This window comes from Bubalus bubalis, chromosome 7, assembly GCF_019923935.1.
Source record: "Bubalus bubalis isolate 160015118507 breed Murrah chromosome 7, NDDB_SH_1, whole genome shotgun sequence".
NCBI classification, from domain to species: Eukaryota; Metazoa; Chordata; class Mammalia; order Artiodactyla; family Bovidae; genus Bubalus; species Bubalus bubalis.
The window spans coordinates 72,867,569-72,884,916 of record NC_059163.1 but is presented as its reverse complement, the minus strand read 5'-3'; the positions used below and the strand labels follow the sequence as shown (position 1 = coordinate 72,884,916).

The window sequence follows — 17,348 nt, the reverse complement described above, 5'->3', positions numbered from 1 at the left end:
TAAAGTGCTGAGCGAAAAGAGCAAGTTTTAGAGTCACATTTATATAAAGCTGTCCAATAGGACTCTCTGCAATGAGGGACATGTCCCACAGCTAACTGTCCAATATAGCAGCCAGCATGGAAATGTTCTATATAAACACAATCCCATACGGTAGCCCCAGCCAACTATAGCGATTGAGCACACGAAATATGACGAGTCTGAGTGTTCAATTTTAATTCTAATTAATTCAAAATGAAACTTAAATAACCGCATGCAGCTAGTTAGTGGGTTCTGTATTAGAATCGATTTATAACATGAATCCTCCAGAAAAATAAACCCTTCATACAATTCATTAATAAGTAAATAAGGCACACGCAGACACATTCAGATATGTGTGTACATTCACGGGTGCCAGAGCAAGTATCCAGAAGCATATACTTATCAACCAGTATCAAATGGTACTGGGTGTGGAGGAAGTAGGGTTGATGTCTTTCATGTCCTGATAACGTGAAAGACTTTTATGTCTTTCCAGTTGGTAACTGTCTGGATTCAGGCCTCTTTAGAAGAGATCGCATGTTTAAAGCCCCTCTTTCTATCTCCGTAAGGGAACAGGGACATCATCATAAAGTAATACGCACGATGAGTTCGCGGTACTTCTTCTTCAGGGACTGGTGACGCTCTCGAAGCTGGTTGGCCATGAGTTTGTACTGGTCCCTTTCCTGCTGGCATGTGTCCAGCTCCTTGGAAAGGATCAGCAGGGCTTCCTTCTTACTCTCCAGCTTCCTTTTACACACCAGGTACTGCAGAATAAACACACCCACGTGTCTCAGAACTGTCATCAAGCCGCCCTCCTTTCACCTGCGTTGGAGTTGACACACTCCGCAGGGTTGATTTTGCTTTGTTGCTTTTTGTCTTCAGAGATCATATACCCAGAGACATTTGTCATTCAATGACACGTGAGCCCAAAAGCTGCTAAAGTACCTGACACAGTGCCCTTGTGACAGAACCAGAACCGTGGACGTTCATGAAGTTTGGCCAACTGAGACAGGGAAAATAATTGGTAAGTTAGAAAGCACAATCCTTTTAAACAATTCCATAGTTAAATAGATAACAGGATGCCAAATTTTGTTTCAAAAGGCATTTATATATCCTGATAAGACTGTGTAAAATTCTATTAAAATTTTACAAAATAACGTAACACAAATTTAGTAAAAATTCTGTATACTACTAATAATTATCTCTTGGTAGCAAAATTATTTGCATGTTTTCTTTAATCTTTATACTTTTTTATGTTTGTCAAATGTTCTAGAATACACCTATATGGTTTCTATAATTTTAAAAAATACAAAAAATGTAATAAAAATAATTTGATCAAACTATACATTACTACAATACATTGCACCTGCCCATGCAACCCAGCAGACATTTTCTCACTTGAGAGTTTTTGTTCACTAAAATCGGGCAGAGGTGCGCACTTTTTTCTAGGATTCAAGTGCAGATACCTACCACCCAGAGACCAATTTTATGAGTGAAATATTTTAGTCACACTAAATTATCCCCTCAAAGTCAAGTTCCATCTTGCTGGAACTCTTCCTCAGAGTTGCAGGATATCTTCGTCCCTCCATCGCCCCACTCCCTCCACTATGACAGACCCTCACCTGACAATCACCCACCACCTGGGCCAGAAGCCCGACTGGGATTCTGTCCTTTTAACTGGGTCTATTGTACCATCTGGTGTTATTCACATATGTGAGATGTGGCACTAAATACCTTTTGAATTTGCCCCGTAAAAGACCAAATTCAGAGCATTCATGAAAACAATTTATAGTTTCATTATACACTCTGACACGAGCACTTTGTCATTACGGACGCTCACACAAAGCAGACAGAGGATCAGCACTCCCATACCATTCGAGTCAATGCTCTTTTATGGACAAAAAGCATTACTCATATATAGTGCTTGCTTGGAACTGACTTTGTTAAGTTCAATTTCAAATAAATGAAAGGGGTAAAAGAGAGTTTTGTGCATTAGCACATTTTTTTTCCTTAAAAAAAAAAAAGTAATTGCTTAGCTTCAAAAACAAAGGGGAAAGAAAAGCCATTCTGAGATGATTTGAGTTCTAAGAGAGGACACTTCCACCTTGGATGAATCTTATTCCAGGCAGTAATGAGGTTGGAATCCTGCCTTAAAATGTCCCAGATTTTAAGACTTTGACATCGTCTTCGTGGAGGCAAATGGTTCTGTTGCCACAGTGATTTCTCAAGAGTAAAATCCCCGACGTGTAAATATCAGAGAAGAGTAGCTCAAAAACCTGAACAGCAGTGTCCTCAGGGAGGTATTGAGATTTCACAGGAAAAAATACCATTTACACCGTTCAACAGATCTACCCTTGTGCCTTCAGTTCTTTGCCTGTGATCAGCAGCCTCGGCTGGCAGTGGTGTTAGTCCTGATGGCACAAAGACAGCCTTTGTCCCTTCAGATCCAAATCTAAGGGCCCACATATACTCTGATTCTTCCCACTTTGGGGAAGAAAATCACAATCATGTGTAGATGTTATAAGCTGAAGCAGGCAAGGTTAGAGTCACATCTGGTCTATTGAAGGCGACCAGGTAAGGGCCACCACTTACTGGCAAAATGGAATTCAAGTTCCCTAACCTTGAACTGCAGTCTGTGAGGGTCCAAGAGAGAAGCCGCTTCTCTCCCAAAGCATGACACAAACTGGGCCTTGGAAGCTGTAAAGAGCAGAAGTAGACATCCATTCCCTCTCTGTCTAAGACACTTGGTAGAAAACAGGCACAGAGGTGCCTAAGACCCAGGGACCAGGGATTTGAGGAGCAGCATTGCTGCTGTTTGGCTGTGTTTAGGGTGTGGAAAACAAGACAATTATAAATTTCATCAAAGCGTAAGAAACTCATTCTGTATAAAGATGAAGCCACTTCAAGTTTGGTCTTGAGAAAGCCACTGCTGGATGGTTCTTTCTTCTGCTTACTGTGGTCTAGAATAGTGAATTGCAAAAATGTTATTCCATGTCATTTGTTTCTGTCAGCAGAACAAGCCTTAGGCTTAAGCCTTATTTATAAAATAGCTCCAGTGTTGTTGCTCTGGCTGAAGATGGGACACCTCCTCTGTAGTTCTGCCACCTTGGTGCACTTGCTCTATGTTACCCTGGGACACTTGTGAAAATGCAGATTTCTGAGCCTGGGCTCAGACTGCTCACCCCCAGCTCACACATTGCCCAAATCGTCAATCGCTGGTGGTTGGCTCAGAAGTCTGCTATTAGCACATGGCACAGGTGATTCTTACTCCACCTGTACTTTGAAAACCCAGGCTCTGGAGGCCTCAGCTTCACACTGTGAAGTTAGAAACAATGAACATAGTCTGGAGGGACTGAAAGGCCAGCTGCTGCCCAGAATTTCCAGGCAAGCCTCAGTCTCAGAGCCATTCAGGGTTGTCTGAGCCCCCTTTTTATAGCACAGAGGGGTTCTGAACAAGTACAAGCAGGGACCATATTTTACCATCTGGCCAAAGAGCTTCTACATGCAGTCTCATTAAAATATCAATAGAAACTCTGGGAGGTATATGGGGGTGGGGGTGGGGTGTACTGGGGAATGAGACAGAATTTCTCATTCTTCTAAAATGGTGACAGTTTAGTCCCTGTGGTAGCAACTGCTAAATTGTCCCATTTCCTGTCCCTCCAATTGGAAACAAAAAACAAATGACAAAAAAGAAAGAAAAAGGTGCTGAAGATCCTCCTCCATGAGTCGCTCTGAACAACCAGGGAATGCACAGGTCCAGCCTCAGCCTTAGAAGGGACCAGAAATAGAACAGAAAGCGAGACAAGCCAGTTGTTGTATATGGGGCATCTCCGCTTCTAAAGGAGGATAAGTATGGCTGATGCAAGTGGTGGACAGTAGAAAACGACCAGGCAGAGCCAGGAGGCCTCTGTCCAGATATAGGTTAAGTGATGGGCTAATCATGAATTTGGGGACCCTGGGAAAGCTCCAGAAAACAGGAAACAAAACAAACTCATGCTGCCTGGGTCTCAGTTTCCACTCTTGGAAAATGAGCAGGGTTCCCAAGAGTGCCTCCTAACATGAGGAACCCATGATTTCAACATCTCATCCAGTATCACTGGGGTGCAGGGTGCTGGGGAGAACACTTGGGGGTGGGGCTCCAACCCAGGAGGCATGACTCACTTCCGGTGCCTAGAAAGTACCTCCTCTACCTCACCTAGGGCAGAGTTAGCTCAATGATTTCTAAAGATCACCTGCAGCAGTAACTTCAGGGCAGCCACCTGGTTGGAAAGGGTGCTCAGGCCAAAGCAATCACCACTGTGTTTGTGATAACCATCTACGACAGAGTGAGAAAAGGCTAAATACCTGCGTGGTCGTCGTTAGTGCCTCTCACCAGTATTTCTCGTTCTTCTTTACTTCCAGGCATCTGGCCGGACTGTTCTCCCCCCATTGCTTTGGAGTAAGGCAGAACCACGTAACTTGCTTTATACAGTAAAGGGGAACTGGAGGACTACGAGTCAGTTCCAGGGTGGATGATCCCGAGGGTCAAGGTATGAATCACCAGCACAACTTGGATCATGGAACCACAGCAGACAACTGCTCTGAAGAATCATTTGGGTCCACAGAGTAATCTGTGTGATCCAGAAATAAACTTTTGTACCATTAAGATACAAAGATTAGGGGGTGTTTGTTATCAGAGCACATCTTAGCCCATCCTGACGAACACGATCCATAGCAAAGGATGAGGGTAGCCAGATTGGGGAGATCAAATCTGCCCTGCTCTGTGCTTCTCCTGAGTTACCACAATGATGAGGAGGATTGATATTATCACTATTATTATTGCTGTTAGCAACAACAAAACCAAAGTTTTATGTCAAATGCTTTCCACGGATGATCTCCTTTAATCCCCACAGCACTGCAGTGGGGTTACTGTGTTATTTCAATGTATATTTCCTAAATGAGAACGTGAGACTGAAAGAGTTTATGTTATATGCTAAGGGTTTAGTAGAGCTAGAATCTGAACCCAAGTCTTTGTATAGCCAAGCTTGTGAAACCCCAATTTCTGACAAACTAAGCATTCCGTGAAAAAACAATCAGAATATTCATGGAGTTGGTTACTACATCTAGTTGGTATTTTCAGCATAGGGAAGCTAAGAAAGGGGAATTTTAAATTTGGCTCCTTTTATGTTTAGAATCTCTTCACCCACCCCCTTCTAAAACTAGATACAAGGCCTGAAGGAAGAAGGAAAAAATAAAGAATTCATGAGCATCCCTCTCCTCTGCTCCTTGTGAGGGAGCCAAGTAGAGGCAACAAGGTTTCCATCCACTTAAAGGAAATGGGATAAGACTAGAGGCTGTTTTCTCAAAAGGCTTGGTTGCAACAATTTTCTATAAATTGTAGTTGGTCTCAATCATTCATTCAGGGAATATTTTCTGGGTGTCTTTCACTGTGTTAGGCACCAAGCCAAGCATTTGGTCTCCTAAATGGATAAATGGTCCTGGGGATTTTGAGAAGGAAAAACATGATACCTGGATAACAAGACGTAATTTCCACAATCCCTTATGGGTTTTTCTGAAACACTCAAAGTTTTGAAAACTGAAAACGTGCTCACATCTTGTTAGTGACCTCAACTGATGTGAGGGTTTTTACTGTCTTATGCCACCGATTGTGAATATTCATACATTTGCTGAAGACAAATCAATGTGTTTGATTATTTGCTGCCGCCCAGAAGTCTACTGGGGCTGATACACAATATACACTTCACTTACTGCATTTCCTTTCAGATGCCAAAAATCCTGCCTCAGAAACATATCTGGGGGCCAAGGATATCAGATACAGAAACTGCCTTTTATTTCAAAGTCACCCTTGCAAATCTCTATATAGTCTCAAAGACACACTTGTGAAGAAAATCAAATCTTTCTCAAACAGTTAATTATCCAAACCTAGGACGTTATTAGATTTTTTATTTCCTTATATAGGCAAGGAAAAACTGAAAATACATTACATGCAGTAAATGTCCAAGCTGCCACAATGCTTACATGCCTATTCCCATCACCTCATAATGCCTTTATTCTTGAAAATTAGCATGAACACTGGAGCAGGGATAAACCTCCCAGATAACCCAAGTGACTTGCCCAATTGCAAAGAACAAGGTTCCCAGCTGCCAGCATCTTCCATAACAGTGTCTTCCAAACTGTGGGTCACAATACATCAGTTTGTGTAATGAACTCAATTCAGCTGCTACCCTTGTTTTCTTTAAAACAAAAACAAAACCAGAATAGAACAGAAAATAGCATGATCCCATGCAGTAAAGATAAGTATTATTTCATGAAACTTTTGTCTGTTAATATGTGTGTAGGAACAAACACACTTTCTATGCATATTTTCAGCATATTCTGTGGACTGCCATTCTAAAGTTTGGAAATGACTTTTCTACAGTAAGTTACTCCATACATTTATTCATTCATTCAACAAATATTTAGTGAAAGACAGCAAGAGAGGCAAGAATGTAGCTGGGGGGTAAAGCCATTATGTAATAGAATTAACCAGTTCTTTGGGGTTGAGGTGCAACTCGGATTAATTAATACCTGCTCTGCCTACCTCTGGCACCCCACTCCAGTACTCTTGCCTGGAAAATCCCGTGCGTGGAGGAGCCTGGTGGGCTGCAGTCCATGGGGTCGCTGGGAGTCGGACACGACCGAGCGACTTCACTTTCACTTTTCACTGTCATGCATTGGAGAAGGAAATGGCAACCCGCTCCAGTGTTCTTGCCTGGAGAATCCCAAGGACGGAGGAGCCTGGTGGGCTGCCATCTGTGGGGTCGCACAGAGTCGGACACGACTGAAGCGACTTAGCAGCAGTAGCAGCAGCAGCTGCCTACCTCAATGAGATTACTGGGAGCTTGAAATGCAAGGTATGATGTTAATATTTGGCTTTGGAAACATTCTCAAAACTGAAGGCATTATTTTTTTACAGCACTTAAAGCTTACAAAACATTTTCCCAGAGACTCTCGTTTGATAGGCAACATTATATGGCAATTTTAACAAAAACTGCTTTCCCCATTTTATAGACAAGATAGCAGAGATTAATCGTCTTTTTCAAAGTCACAATGCTAACAACTGTCAGTTCAAACTAGGGCTCTTAATTACGAATTTAAGATTCTTTTTAATATTGTGTATTGGTACCAATTAAATTATTAGCAATTCCACAAATCACCTCTCTTGGGTCAAACCATATTTTTAACAAGACACTCTTAGAGATAATTGTGTAACTGAAAACCATTTTAATTCATAGTATTTTGAGACCCTGTTTGGAAGACAGGCAGCCCTCCTGGGGCCTTTTCTTTTAAAAAAAAACGTATTTATTTTAATTGCAGGCTAATTACTTTACAATATTGTGGTGGTTTTTGCCATACATCAACATGAATCAGCCATGGGTGTACATGTGTCCCCCAATCCTGAACCCCCCTCCCCACGCCATCCCTCTAGGTTGTCCCAGAACACCAGCTTTGAGTGCCATGCTTCATGCATCGAACTTGCACTTTTACATATGGTAATACCCATGTTTCAATGCTATTCTCTCGAATCATCCCACCCTTGCCTTCTCCCATATAGTCCAAAAATCTGTTCTTTATATCTGTGTCTCTTTTGCTGTCTTGCATATAGGGTCATTGTTATCATCTTTCTAAATTCCATATATATCGTTAATATACCATATTGGTGTTTCTCTTTCTGACTTACTTCACTCTGAATAATAGGCTCCAGTTTCCTCCATCTCATTAGAACTGACTCAAGTGCATTCTTTTTTTATAGCTGAGTAATATTCCATTGTGTATATGTACCACAACTTCCTTATCCATTCGTCTGCCAGTGGATATCTTGATTCCTTCCATGTCTTGGCTGTTGTAAACAGTGCTGCAATGAACATTAGGGTACATGTGTCTCTTTCAATTCTGGTTTCCTTGGTGTGTATGCCCAGCAGTGGGATTGCTAGGTCATATGGTAGTTCTATTTCCAGTTTTTTAAGGAATCTCCACACTGGTCTCCATAGTGGCTGTACTAGCTTGCATTCCCACCAACAGTGTAAGAGGATTCCCTTTTCTCCACACCCTCTCCAGCATTTATTTTTTGTAGACTTTTGGATCACAGCCATTCTGACCAGCATGAGATGATACCTCATTGTAGTTCTGATTTGCATTTCTCTGATAATGAGTGATGTTGAGCATCTTTTCATGTGTTTGTTAGCCATCTGTATTTCTTCTTTGGAGAAATATGTTTAGTTCTTTGGCCCACTTTTTGATAGGGTCATTCATTTTTCTGGTATTGAGCTGCATGAGCTGCTTGTATATTTTGGAGATTAATTCTTTGTCAGTTGTTTTATTTGCTATTATCTTCTTCCATTCTGAAGGCTGCCTTTTCACCTTGCTTATAGTTTCTTTCATTGTGCAAAAGCTTTGAAGCTTAATTAGGTCCCATTTGTTTATTTTTGGTTTTATTCCCATTATTTGGGAAGGTGGGTCATAGAGGATCCTGCTGTGATTTATGTCAGAGAATGTTCTGCCTATGCTTTTCTCTAAGAGTTTTATAATTTCTGGTGTTACATCTAGATCTTTAGTCAAGTTTGAGTTTATTTTTGTGTATGGTGTTAGAAAGTGTTCTAGTTTCATTCTTTTACAGGTGGTTGACCAGACTTCCCAGCACCACTGGTTAAAGAGTCTTTTCTCCATTGTATATTTTTGCCTCCTTTGTCAAAGATAGGGGTACCTAGGTGTGTGGATGTATCTCTGGGCTTTCTATCCCGGGGCCTTTTCAATCGCATTTCACGGGGAGTGGCTGAAGAGGTAGAGGCCACCTACAGTCCTACTCAGTGTTCAGCCAAGTCCATGTTCCCAAGAGCTCTGCTAGTGGAGTGTCAGATGATGGTCAGTTCCCCACACTGGGGTATTCACCAGCTGAATCGTGGGCATAAGACACTTTATTTTTCAAAGAGCAGTTGACCTTATAATTGTCTAAGTCATAACTCAGGCCTAGCCCTCTTGGCTAACTCCAGTTCTACCCCTAGCAACCCCGCATCAAGGCAATCTCATTCAGTCCAATGACTTTCGCTGTCATCTCTGTGCTGATTTTACCCAAATTGATATCCCAGCTCAGACCACTCCCCTGTATTCCTGCTCTGCTAGCCAATGTGTACCTCTATTTGAGCATCTTAGAGGCATTTTAAATGAGCCCTTGATATTCTCTCAGACCTGCCCTGCTCCAGACCTGCCCTGTTGGTAAACCAAACCATATTTGGTTTTCCATGAAAACCCTGGACTCACCCTTGCCTCTTTTTCTTTCCCAGCCCTCGTGTATTCATCAGCAAATTCTATGGGTGCTATCTTCATAAGACATATTGAATTCAAATGCTTCTCACCCACTTCTACCCCTATCATCCTCCTTCAAGTCACCATGATCTCTTGATTGGACTGTGGCCCTAGCCTCCTATTTCTACTTCCTCGTTCTACCCACCTCTATTTTCCAAACAGTAACAAGAAAGATGCTTTTCAAATGAAAGCACATGGTGCCAAATGGTGGTTCAGAAACTCACATCACACTGAAACAAAGTCCAAAGTGCTTCTATTCCCCCTTGCGCAGTGCTCTCCATCTTTACTGGTCTCCTTGCTAGCTTTGACCACATTAAGCCAATTCCAACCTCAGGACCTTTGCACTGCTCTCTGCTTGGATTGCATGGCTTCTTCCCTGGTTTTATTCAAATTTCTATTGTAATGTCTCCTTCTTAGGAAAGAGATTCTCAATCTCCTTATACTGTGTTACTTTCCTTCATAGTACTTACCACTTGACCTTGAATTATAGGACTAATTATTGATTTACTTTTAACATCTCCACATCCATAGCAGCAAGAATGTGATGTTTCGTCCAGATCCCCAAAGCTAAGAACAGCACATGGTACATGGCTAATGAATGAGAAAACTTAATCTTACTACATCTTCAACACACCTATGACCCATGTGATATTGGACCCATTTTACAGATTCTCAAACTTATAGCTAGTGAAGACCTCAGGGATGGTCTAAAGCCCATTATTATATAAATGAGGAACCTGGGACTCAGAATAGTAAATTGACTTATCCAAGGCTGGCAAGTAGATGCCAGAGCTAAAATCTAAACTGAGGATTCTTCTCATTCCAAGTTTAGCACCATTTTCACATTACCTAATTAAGGCACACGTTCCTGGCTAGGGAGTCACAAATGCCTATAAACTTAGAATAGTGCCTAGTACTTTTTATAGTAATAATAATTATTATTATAAGAAAAGAGATAATAATAGATGATAGTAAGTAGTCTCATCATCATTCATGAATAGTTACCAACTATGTAATATGTTAAATGCTATAAAGAAAACAAAGCAAAAACAAAACTCCCAGAACACAGAGAAAAGCAGTTCAGAGTAACAGCTGACAGCATGGCAGAAAAAGCTGGAATGCCTATATTCAAATCTTGGCTTTACCACTCACTAGTTATCAATTACTCAGCCTCTCTGTGCCTCAGTTATACCATTTATTAAATGAGTATAATTAAAGTATCTTCACAGGGCAGATGTGAGCATTAAAAGCACTTGCGTATGTAAAACATTTAAAATAGTAAGTGCTGTATCCACCTTCATTATTATTACTACTATTTTTATCATGAGCCAAGTGATCAAAGAAGGTACTCAAAGAGCTGGAGGAAGATGTAAACATTTGAAATGGATTCTGAAGAATAAGTAGATGGATAAATTTTGTCTGGGGATAGATGGAGTTGTGACAGGAGTGGTGATGGGAAAACAATACCCCTAGCAGGGAAACAGCCACAGAGAAACACAAAGGTGAGCAGCAGGAAGACACATTGTCAGCACAGTGAGCAGCACCTAGGGCTGGCTTCAGTGGAGGGGTGGGGATAAAAGCTGTGTGAGATGAAGATGGAAGGAGAGATAGATGGTGGCTGGGTCAGAAAGGGCCTGGAAGTGTTGCTGACGAGTTCAGATTTCATTCTTTCAGCAGGCAGGAGCCCCAAGGGTTTCTGCATAGAAGAGTGACATTAAGAATCCTTTTAGAAAGACAGTTTCATTCTGACAGCATGTAGTGTACATTATCTTGGACTCTACAGCTTGGGTAGAACTGGCTACCAAGCCCATGGGGGAGGGGAAGGATCTGGGGTTCGGGGCCCCCTTTGAAGACACGCCTCTGAATCCTGTTTTGATCTGAACTGTCAGGCCTACAAAGAACACACTGGCTTTGCTATTTCTTAATGTGGGGGTCTGTGATCACCTTGCATAATGCAATATTGTTGAGCAAGGTGCTACCTAGGCAACCAGATGCATGCATGGGCTTAGCCTCAGCCTTAGCAGCTGGTATCACAATCACATGAGGGGGTGGGAAGTAGGTCACAAGGCCACCCAGCCATGTTCCAAAGGGCTGAGCTGAACAGGGCACTGGCAAATGCCCCACTTTCTGGTCACCTGGGTGGGGCCAAGGGATGCACGCTGGGTTCTCCTTAGGCCCCCATTTCCGCTCTTCAGTCAGGGTGTGATTCGGCTTATCAAGTTCATGTGTGGTGTACACACCAGGGATATTTGCTCTCTACCTCATAAAAGGTAAGTTTGTTTTCGGAGAGGGGAAGGGAAAAAAAGTAGTAGTCTCTGAATGTTTACTATGTGCCAGGCACTGTTAGGAGTAATAATAATGTGAAGAAGACCTTTATTTGATTATAAGAGTAAGTGGAACAGCCACTACTGAGTGAAAATTACTATTTTCCAAATCATGCCAAAAGCTCTGCTTTAAATGTTTTTTTTTTTTTTAACCCTGAAATAAAAAAGGTTAACCCTGTTGTTGGATCAGCCCCATTTTAGAGATAAGGATACTGAAGCCCAAAGAGGTTAATTTATCTTCATCATGAAGGTTATAAGTAGTGAAGGCAGACTGTTCTCCACACATATCTGTTAGGATCCTTTGGTTGCAGGCAATGGTAATCCACACTCTTTCCTAGGAATGTGTTGGAAGGATGAAAAAGTGAAAATGCAAGTGAAAGTCACTCAGTCGTGTCCGATTCTTTGAGACCCCATGGACTATAACTTGCCAGGCTTCTCAGTCCATGGAATTCTCCAGGCAAGAATACTGGAGTGGGTAGCCTTTCCCTTCTCCAGGGGATCTTGCCAACCCAGGGATCGAACCCAGGTCTCCTGCATTGCAGGCAGATTCTTTACCATCAGAGCCACCAGGGAAGCTCAAGGATACTGGGACTCATGGAATTGGCAGGAAGACAGAGAAGACTTGGAAATAGGCAGGCAGTGAGGTGGCTCTGGAGGCTGGAGGCAGGGCCAGGAACCACCGGGTCTCAGTGCAAGGAAGGTCGGGTTAGAGGTGACTGAACAGGGTAGAAATGAACTCCGTTATGTTTCAGATTCTTTACGTCTCAGGTAAAGAGTGTTTCCAACCAGCCTAAAGCTGATCACAAGTCATTCTGGGCCCAGGGGACAGGACACCCAGACTGTAACCCTCTGACCTGTCTGTCTTGACTACCCAGTGGTAACACCTTCCAAATTGGGGTGCTGATGAGAAAGAGAAATGAATGCAGGGAAGTGAGAAAACAGCAAGTGTTCACCATAAATAACCTAGTGTTGGGCAGCTCCCTGCAGGCCTACAAGACCAAGTAAAGACCCTGGAGTCAGCAACAGAGACATCAGTGGTTTAACGGATGGGGAGCTTACTCGTCTGAAGCAAGGTCCTAGAGCAACACCCCACAGTGTGCGGCAGATGGTGGGCAGGACTTAGTGACAGGCCTCGTTCCAGGGGGAAGGGAAGACTGCCGGTTATAGGGTGAAGTGATGTCAGGTTACCAGGGAAACTAGCAGAGGGACACATAAGACCAGTCACTAGCTGGGGCCTGGGGCAAGTATGTAGGAAGGTCAGTCTGGTGAGAAAGGTGTAGGTGAAACAGGCACTGGTCAGGCAGGGGTTGTACAGAAGGCAAGAGCACAGCCATCTTGAGTGGCCTAACCATACATACACCTAAGTAGATGCATTCTATTGAGCTTATTTCTCAGACTCACTAAGATTCCCCTTCTAGTGCTTCATGCATAAAGGTTGAAAAAGAAATGGTGGGCATTAAATACCAACTTTTATTTGAATTAACCTTTAAGCCTCTACTCATCACACACACACAAAAATACATACACGGTGGTGAAGTTTACACAGCTGCAGGGCACATACACCTACCAACTGGAGGAAGGAAAAACATACACCCACCAAGTATACTGGGTAATCAGTGAAACATGAATGGAATAAACTTGGAAAAATATGCCCAGTTTTTGGCATGTATATTAGATACCATGAAATGTTTTTATTATCCTCTCAAAAATAGATTTCTTTTGAATTGCATTTCAATTACAATTTTAAAGCAGAGCTCATAGCTCATTTGTTGATGTTAATTCATGCCCCCACACAAATACTTGAAGGTAGCTTGTGCTTCTCATCTTAAGAACTCAGACCTACAGTTTTCATCACTGAGTGACTTTTATCTACCCATTTACTGTTATCTACAATAAAGCAAGTCATAATTGCTACAAGGAAGATCATAATGATTAAATGACTATCTGACATACTACATTACTATTTGGATGGCTTTACAACCAGATAACGGCTGAGAGAGATGAAGGTAGCTGGGGTGTCAGGGAGGGGACCTCTCCACCAAGTGACCCTCTCTGTCAAACAGTGCCTCGTGGTCCTTGGCGGCTTTTACTGATGGGATTGGGTTAGCTCTCTCTCATTAGCCGCTACAAGAACATGGCCTGCTATTCCAGAAAGGTTTCTCGGCGTGATGATAAACACACATGGCTGAAGGGTTCATGTTCGAGAATAATTTAGAAACTTCTCAACAGTGCACTCACTCTTAGAGGGATTTCCTTCCCTGGTCCCCCACTGCACTTTACTCTGCTATCACCCTCTTCCTACCCTACCCTCTTTCCCCTATCCAGGAATACCTCCTCCCCATCCACTCAGCAGTGCCAGGTAAACAGTATTCAACAATCAACATGACTTCTCCAACCTCAAATAAGCTAGTCCCTCCATTCCCAGAATTCCCAGTGATTTCTAGCTGGGATCATCATTTGTTTGCTCACCTGTCTAGCCCAGGTATGGGTCCCTTTGAAAACCACAAATCCGGTACTGTCACTCTTCTTTAAAAATATCTCTATTAAAGGAAGTGGCAAACAAGAGCCCTTTGATATCTGGCTGCAATCCACCTCCCTGACTTTTCCCACCAGCCATGATTCTATCAAGTCCCACTTACTGCTACCCTATACTTGCTCTCCCTCACCTCTCTTTTGTCTGCTCCTGGCCCCAGCTCACAAGTCCCTGACTGGGAAGCCCCCTGCCATCCCAGAGCAGAGTAAGAGCTGGCGCCTGGCAGTCACACAGCATTCTGGGTAACCCTTAATTAGAACATCATATGTTGCATCACCATCACCTGCCTCCCCACAGACTGAGGCCTCTTTGCAGTCAAGAGTCCACCTCATTCACCTTTGCTTCTCCAGAGCCAAGTACAGCTCCTCAACCAGAGTGGGTGCCCCCCAAATATTTGAGAAATAAAGGAATTTCAGTTCCCATGAATCTAAAAAAATATATACATGTTGTCTACAAATATGATATTTGTAATACAAAATTGTAGTAAGATAGCCATCAATTTATTATTAAACCTAAATCTCTAAATCCCATTTTAGCATCACGTTTAGGGGGAAAAAAAGACCAGTTTTACATAAACTTGATGTGTACAGAGAGGGCACAGGATAGCTCCTATAGAGTTATCAAAATAGTTTTTGTATTTAAGCTCATTTTTATCACTTAAAATGAGCACTTCCTTCATCATCTAGGCATATATTCCATTCAGCACTTCCATCCTCTGAGGTATTGCAGAATCACTGCTCCAGACGGACATACAGGACTGTCACCTGGAGATACACATATACTTAGAACTTCCCCAGACTGAGTGTGGGCATCTATAGGGTCCATGCAATGTGGGGCTGACCACACAACTGATGCTCACTTGGCGGAAGTCCTCCAGCCTCCGCAATCCCAGCCACGTACCACGAACCCATGCCTTCATGAGAGTCCTTCCCATCCATGTGCAACTGTACAGCTTCCTGTGCATTTCCACAGTCTTTTTCTAAATCTGTGTTCGCCTCTGTAATTTCTAGATAACATTTCAGCAATTTCAAGTTTGTAACCTAATGATTCTAATGCTATTCTCTAAGATGACTCTTTTTTTTTTTTTAATGATTTATCTTTCTCAGAGTTACCATGGCGGTTCCCCTCTCTGGTATTACTTTCGACAGGCAAACTTTGATTATTACATGCCCTAGGGGATGTGCTGAAATTTCAGTTAAGTGAGATTTCAGGTAATTGGAAGAGTTTATAATGTGATCCATAGTAGCTGGGGGGTATGTGAAATTCGCTGACAGTCTTGGTTAACTGGAGTTATGAATAACAAAGGTTCGTCTGAATATCTATTTCAATCCTTTAGCTCCTGTTATTTATCTTTTCTCCCTTCTCACCATCTTCTCGCTCTCCAAAGAGTATAACTTAATACTTTTAAGGCTGATAAAGATGAGAAAACGAAAAGCAAAAAAGATCGGCTTTCCATCCAGTTGGCCATACGTGGGCTAGGAAACCCCCTTGAATTTGCTGAAGAGAGCAAATATTTTTAAAAATCATTGCTTGCCTGGAGTGAATGTGCTCTCTCCCTCATGCTAGATTATCTTTGTAACTTTACCTCGGGCCAAGATGCTGAGGGTGGGACATACAATGCTGGTTTGCAGTTCAGCATGGAGCATTAAAACCACCCATGTCCTGGAACTCTGCTCAGTGTTATGTAGCAGCCTGAATGGGAGGGGGGGGTCCTGGGAAGAATGGATACATCTATATATATATGGCTGGGTGCCTTCACTGTTCATCTGAAACTATCACAACATTGTTAATTGGCTACACCCCAATACAAAATAAAAAGTTTAAAGTTTGGGCGGGGTGGTGGGGGGGAACTACCCATGTATCTGAGGTTCTCTCTTGAACCTGTGATACACTAGACACAGGTGACAGCCCACGTCACTAACCCTCACATGCTAATGCCAATGCTACGCAACGATATTATAACACATAACATTCACACTGGGAATGTCATGATATTAGTAGGTTCTGTGGTTACTCCATTATATGATGATAATTTGATTCAGTTGCAGAGGGCTCCCCCTGTGGGCTGGGTGACAGTAAACAGGCAGCCAAGCAAGGACAACATTTTGGTCAATCTATCTTTAAAAGCTGTAAAGATGCTGTGGCTCCACTTCCTTTTCTCTCAAAAAAGAAATCATAAAAAGACCCCAACATTCCCCAATATGGCACCCCCATCCCTACCTATCAGATCTTAACCTCTCAGCTCTGACTCCAAATATCAGAAGCAGAGGGACCGGTGACAATGCCTTCACTTTATAGATGTGCCAGGAGTACAAAGGGGTGGCATTTGCTAACAGAGTTGCTTCCTGGACCATCATGTAGCAAGAGAGAACTGGGGGGATGCAAAGGTGCCATTAATAAAAGCAACATGGCAGGTGGGATTTAGGGTGCGATGTGGCTTCGGGGAAGGCAATGGCACCCCACTCCAGTACTCTTGCCTGGCAAATCCCATGGGCGGAGGAGCCTGGTAGGCTGCAGTCCATGGGGTCGCGAAGAGTCGGACACGACTGCACGACTTCACTTTCACTTTTCACTTTCATGCGTTGGAGAAGGAAATGGCAACCTACTCCAGTGTTCTTGCCTGGAGAGTCCCCAGGACAGGGGAGCCTGGTGGGCTGCCATCTATGGGGTTGCACAGAGTCGGACACGACTGGAGCGACTTGGCAGCAGCAGCAGCAGTGGGTTCACTGCCGTCACCTACCACTGGCTGGACTATGCAAACCCCTGTACCCACTCTGAGCTTCCGTTTCCTCCTTTATAAACATCGGTATGAATAACCATCATCATTTTGAAAGCTACTCTCTGCCCAAAGATGATTCATCATTTTGCATGTATAAATCATTAATCCCTATCACAACTCCAAAAGGTAGACATCATTACCCCCTTTTACAGATAGGGAAATCAAGATGCTAAGAGGTTTTTTTTTTTAAAAAAAAGCATGCAGCCTGTAAGTGGCAAAGGTGGGATTTGAACACAGGCCTGTGCCATGCCTTTTCTGCTACAGTGCCCTGTCTCTCTTACAGAAGAGTCTACAGATTTCATAAGACAACACTTTTAAAAAAAAAAAAAGAGCACTCAATAAAATCCAAATGGAT

General features: G+C 42.7%; 1 protein-coding gene across 8 annotated transcripts in view; it reads right to left on the bottom strand.

Annotated features, from left to right (window-relative positions):
- The window catches only part of CCDC149 (coiled-coil domain containing 149), a 121,113-nt gene that overhangs the window by 73,121 nt on the left and 30,644 nt on the right, over positions 1 to 17,348 (bottom strand). For all 8 annotated transcript variants that reach the window (XM_044946033.2, XM_044946034.2, XM_025290238.3 and 5 more), the window contains one exon: positions 618 to 779. In XM_044946033.2, the coding sequence (XP_044801968.1) occupies positions 618 to 779 (162 nt within the window). The remainder of the gene's footprint in view (positions 1 to 617; positions 780 to 17,348) is intronic.